This window comes from Bremia lactucae, linkage group LG9 (assembly GCF_004359215.1).
Source record: "Bremia lactucae strain SF5 linkage group LG9, whole genome shotgun sequence".
NCBI classification, from domain to species: domain Eukaryota; phylum Oomycota; class Peronosporomycetes; order Peronosporales; family Peronosporaceae; genus Bremia; species Bremia lactucae.
In genome coordinates, this window is record NC_090618.1 from 3,511,724 (window position 1) to 3,517,898 (window position 6,175).

The 6,175-nt window shown below is 47.2% G+C and overlaps 1 protein-coding gene across 1 annotated transcript; it reads left to right on the forward strand.

Moving 5' to 3' along the window:
• Positions 1 to 3,412: 3,412 nt before the first annotated feature.
• CCR75_009834 (uncharacterized protein) lies at positions 3,413 to 3,640 on the forward strand (the record flags this gene model as incomplete). Its single annotated transcript, XM_067967870.1, has 1 exon — positions 3,413 to 3,640. One exon carries the CDS (start codon positions 3,413 to 3,415, stop codon positions 3,638 to 3,640), a length of 228 nt encoding a protein of 75 aa, XP_067818488.1.
• Between the last annotated feature and the right edge of the window lie 2,535 nt (positions 3,641 to 6,175).

Genomic DNA, 6,175 nt, shown 5'->3' on the forward strand with positions numbered 1-6,175 from the left:
CAAGCATTTCATGTGCTTTCTGAGCATCCACGACAGTCATCTTAGGCAATTCCTGGCTGTCATCCTGCTCGTCCTCAGGCTGAGTCGGAAGATGGTCCTCAATTATATCATCCACGTCTGAAATGTATGATGTAATCCGCTCAGCAGGATAGTCTAGCAGGTTGCGGATGTCCATCAGGTTGGGATACCTGAAGCGTCCAATTTGATGTTCCAGTTCCACCATTTCTTCATTGTCAAGGCCCTCCTCCTCGAAGACTGGTGCAGCATCAGCTGGTTCTGACCGAACGTTGCAGTGCCGGTAACAGCTGTGGATGGTCTCAGTGCGGACATCGTTAGCCCATGCTGAGACTGACATCTGGATAGCATGAAGGATGTTAATATTTGCCTGCTGAACGACACCATTGTCGAGATCCCGAAGGAGCATACAGTTGAAGCTGCGCAGGTAGTACGCTTTGAGGTTGCGTATGATTACCTGGTCGCAAGGCTGAAGCTTTGACGTCATATTGAGCGATAGGTAGTGTATTGTCGTGTTGCGAAGTGCGATCCGCTGCGGCAGATCAGCAAGCGGGACGTGTGCACTGCAGTTGTCCAGGATCAGCAGCACCTTGCGATATGCTATCCTCCGATCCAAGTCCCTCAGCCACTCCAAGAAGATGATTTGTGCCATCCAGGCCTTCTTGTTGCTGCGATACTGACAGCCAAGGTTCTGGAGATTGACATGGCGGATGCAGCGAGGAGTGGCGTACTTCCTAATGATCTATAGGGGCGTTTTGTCGGACCCATCACCATTGCAGCAGACAACCACAGTTATCCATTCGTTGTTTGCTTCCGCCCCTCCACGTGTCGTGTTGCAAGCTATCTGTCAGCCTGAAACAGAAGAGGTGCATTAGCCAACCGATAATAAGAATTGATGTCCTTTGCAGAGTATCCTGCATCCGATAAAATGAGCCAGTCTCATTCATGTTGTAATTATCTTTTCATTCCTTTCGATTGAGGAGGGGGAAGTGCATCTTCCAGAGCAACCATGTCCACCGAGCCGCTCTGTTCAAAGCGGCGATAGGAGTGGATTTCATTCCGAGTTTTAAAGGATTCCAGCCAGCCATCGGAAAACTAAACGGTTCATGTCCTAGACGAAGACGGTCCAGAATCCGCCCTGCATGTTCATGGACAAGGACTTGCTGAGATTGATGCAATCCTGGCGAGCAGTGAACCAAGCCACCAGAGCTGATTCCATCAGTGGATACTTGACTGCACGCTGGTGTTTGGCACTCATGTTGCTGTCCTCTGAAAGCCGAAGAAGGTCTGCCTTCCTCTTCAGCGTGTTGGAAACCGTCGCCTGGCTGGCCCCCAGCTAATAATTGTCCTGAAGCCAATTGACAAGCTGAGCCTGAGACAGTGCGGGATTCTCTGTGTGATGTTTGCAGAGAGCCACACGGACATCGTCCGTCATTGTGGTGTGGCCTTTCAGAGGCATTGTCGATTTGCTACTGAGTTTTTCTTGGGGAATTGGGGGGAGAGGCCTTTCTTTAATAACCTCATCCCTCCGAAAAGCGAACTAATTAATTTATTTAGGGAGTAGTATACCTGTCTAAAATTATAACCTCTCTTAATTTACCAGAAGAAGCGTCTCAGGCATTATCAATTTGGACCAGTTCTACAGTATTAAGTTATTTATTGTCAGAATTATCGCCGATACTATAAAGTATGGCAGACTCTACTTCGAGCACAACATCCCTACTAAAAAACAATTATTGAATAGGTAAAGGAATAAGGTCGCACTTTTAGTCTGCGTCGAAGATCATCCTGCTAAAAAAAACAATATTGAATAGGTAAAGGAATAAGGTCCCACTTTTGAGATCTGTTCGGATTGTCGTCATGGCAATGACTCTGCTACTAATGCTCTGAGAACTTATAAGAGAAGTGAGCGATCAAGTCAACAATTCTGTTGGATGGTAAATTTAAGCTTTAATCAACCCCGCCAATCGTTACTAGACACGATCGGGTTAGTGTACGGGGGATAGTCCAGCGGTGATGGCGTTGACTGATGTACGGATTGATCGAGAGGATAGGGCAGTCGCGTGGAACCTGCTCGCGCAGGAGTGGCAGGGGACGCAGCGGTATTATTTCCAGAATCAACCAGCTCTACGACAACGTAGAAAGCGGGAGCTGGGCATGAACCAGGGAAACTTATGATAACTTTTAGTAAGTTTGCTTTTTCAAACGAAATTATCAAGCTACTTGACCCGGAGGCGCTGGTCCAGTGGACGACAGAGTGGAGGAAAGAGAGCTTCTTAAGGGCGAGTATCGAGAGAAGGTTACGAACAACGCGATGCGAACCTGGATTGATGGGATCACTGTGGCCAGCGTACAAGCGCTGGACCCCATCTGGCACCGCTCATTGACAACGCGGATGATTGGAACAAACTCAGGAGCCACATATGTGCGAATGATGAAGTGCTCAGGTTTAGCGATCGCAAGTGACGGATACTGATCAGCCATCATATTATATATACGCAGTCCCATATCAGTGCGCTATTGGGGTGGGGGGCAACACTGGAGTGCACACGCGGTTGCGGGCTCACTTACAGCTGCTCTTAACCAACACAAGCTATCGGACAGCGTATTATGGAGCTGGCAAGTCGGTTGACTGGGAAGCAGTCAAGCTGTTTTTCATCTCAGCATTTAAACATGCTGAGAAGATGAGCCCGAGCAGCTATTAAACGCAGCCCACAGGTCCCACTAAACTCACGTCATGGCACGGGGGTCCAACAGACATCCGACTCCTACGGGAGGTGTAGGCGATTATATAATCTGGAGAAGCAACGCACATTTTTTGGCAGCAGATGCCTTTACAGCGCTTCGATCGCAGTTTTCTCACCCAAAACGTCCGAGGTTTCCGGGCAAATACCGAAAGCAACGGCTAACAGCGTGATGGCATATACTAAAAAATACCAGAACCGCTGCGACGGCGGTAGCGTGGGATCAGCATTTATGGTACGAGAGACGCATCGCCGTGCAAGTTGACCAATGGGTATCAATTGACATTAACGCGCCTAAAACCCCGTACGCGGGAATTTTTTTTACGTCAGTTAACAACATGGAGTGTACCTACACATGATGTGATATTGGCCGGCGAATTTAACAGTTCTCAAAGTCCGCAGCTGGACAGCAGCGTGCAAACCGTCCGTAAATCGCGGCGTCAACGCAGTAATTGGACCAATTGGGATTGGACGACGCGCGATTGCCGATTTATGTCATATCTATCTTTACTTACGATGAAGCACGCGGAGGATGAACATACAATTGGTCCAATGAACTACTTTTGTATTGGGTGTGCAATAACGCCAGCAAACTTGACCGCTTTTACGTACCGGCTGAGTGGGTTGGTATCATGCAATGGGTATCGGTAGAAATGCCGCCGCTGCATACCGATCACCAATCGGTCGGATTACGTTTGCGACAGCCACATCGCGCGCGGCGGAGAGCAACCTTGGCACGGGTCAATTATCCAATAAGGTCAGAACATCCATCGTGGGTATCGGAGGAGCTGTTTTGGGAAATGTTAGGCCTGGGCGTTGGTGAAGTTGCCGGAACCAGGACGTGGAATGCTGATGTAAACAAGTGTCTTATGTGTATTTAGACAGTTCATCGACGGGTATCTCAGCGGCGCCATTGTTTTATAGCCAAGTTACACGCGAGGGAAATATATCTATTTCGAAACAGAGCAGAGTTGATCTATGCGAATATCGAAGATCAGCGCGAGGATCATCTTGTGCGTATATGAAATAACTTGGAGCAAACCACGGAGCAGCTGTGATGGAATTAAAAGCGGGTGTCCAGTTGGGAACAAGACCAACGTATCTCGAATATACGCTGATTCCATGGCTCGAAATTTCACAGCAACATAAACATCGTCGAAAAAGGAGGCGTCATAATGGTCGTCTCTATTGGGACGCAGTCAACGGGAGAAAGTGATAGCGAAGCTTCCGAAGCGACTGACATCTTTTGTACAATATGATGATGGGGTCATCTGATAACGCGGGGCTTCTTGCTCCAATTACGGAGAATGAGATGCTTCAGGCAGGAGCGAGACTGTGCCGACATAAAGCAGCAGGTCCTGTCGGACTTAATGATCACTTATACAAGAAAACCAAGACATAAATGGTGCCGGCGTTAGTCGAGGTCGCAATAAGATTGGAATGGAACGGATGCGTCTCCGTCGTTTCTGGAGGGACTTATTATCTCGTTGCGCAAAAAAGGAGATTCGGATGATGCGATGGATTACAGATCAATATCGCTGTTACAGACAAGCTACAAAATCTTTGCTAAGTCTATGGCAATGAGACTACAGCGCGTATTGCCCAAAGTCATCGGGAGCACTCTACATAGGTTCGTAAAAGGGCGTCAAATGCGGAAGACCGTCGTGATGATGGTCGCACAGTTAGCAACCGCACGATTTAACCCTTCGCAGGCAGCGGCAGCAAGTGAGGTAATATTACTGCTCGATTTTTGGAAAGCGTACGATACTGTGGATCGGGAATTTATTTATGAAACGCTTTACCGGTTCGGTTTCGAGCAACAGTATGTTGAGATAATTAGACGTTGTATACGCATACGTCTGTTTAGCCTCGGCCAATGGCAATCGTAAAGCAATTTGGTAAACTTTCGGGTGTACGTGTACACCCGAATGCAAACTTATATTCTAAACAGATCGGTCTTGGTGCCGGACTACGAAGGACTTCCGGTGCTACAAGATTCCGACACGGGCAGGTATCTGGAATATGAGGTAGGTGCAACAGCAATAAAAAATTGCAATTGGTTACTAGGATCCAAAAAATTAGTCGACGGTTGCTCACAGCAACGAAAGTCGCCACAATTGTGGGCCATCGTGTGGTGATATTGAACACTAGTTCTAAAGAAAAATTGAGACGTCAAATGTCTTAGTAAACAATGGATCAAGTTTAGCACTAATACACTTGATCTGATAGCGCCTCCGAAGTTGACTTGGAGATAACTCAGGTGCCAATGCTTGAAACAGTCCTTGCGTGCTGTGAGAAGTGGCAAAGTCAAGCAGGACTGCGTACTTGTCACATATAACAAATACGTGGCCGATACCGGTCGGCAATAGTATTTCCTGAGAACGAACGGGGTCTCAGCACTTATTGATGAACGGATGTTTCCTCGACGTGAAGACTCGGATGGAACGTTTAACGTCCCAATCCTAGAAGCCTTTCAAGAAAAATCTTTTATACAAAGATTGATCGAGTTAAGGATGTATTTTCTGAGTCCGCACTGTGCGAATTGCCTAAGAATAATGATACTCGACACGAAATCGACCTGATTCCAGGTTCGAAATACTGTGTCGTGAAGCAGTGGCCATTTCCTCCTAAACAAGCATTAGCGATCGACAGATTCTTTGCTGTTCGCTTAGCAGCGGTCCATATCAGGGAGTCAACTTCCCCACATAGCTTCCGACCTTGCGTGTGCGCAATGCAACAGGAAGGGTGGCGGATTGTGCATGCGTTCAATAAATTGAACGCCGATACCACAAAAAGACGTTATTATTGACGGTATGTCAAAGAGAACTATCTTTTCGTCCATGGATCTGATGATTAGATTCTATCAGATCCTTATGCGTGAACAGGATCTCCCGTTTACAGCAGTAAGCACCCCAAGCGGCTATGGAAGTGGTTAGTCATGCCACAGGGACTTAGTAATGCCCCTACGACATTTAACAGATGTGTAACTAATCTGTTAAGATTGGTGCGGTATATCGCACCGAGCTATTTGATGACGTCTTCGTTCATAGCAGAGCCATTAATGGAAAGTCGAATGTTGAAGTACATCGTACCTAATCCGAAAAGTCCTAACACTTATGCGTAAGCACAAGTTGTATGCAAACCTCAAGAAGTGTACATTTACTGCAAGCAAAATACCACTTCTTGGGTGCATCGTGGGTAAACACGGCCTACGCCTGGATCCAGAATTTATCAAGGCGATCACCAATTGGCCTGTGCCAGTCGATGTAAAGTAACTTCGAAAGTTCCTCGGTTTAGCGGCGTACCTGCACAAGTGCTCACGCAATTATGCCGAAATGACAGTACCTCGTTCTGATTTGTTGAAGAAAAATGTAAAGGGGTCATGGAACGCTGATTGTCCGCATTCCTTTGAAGGT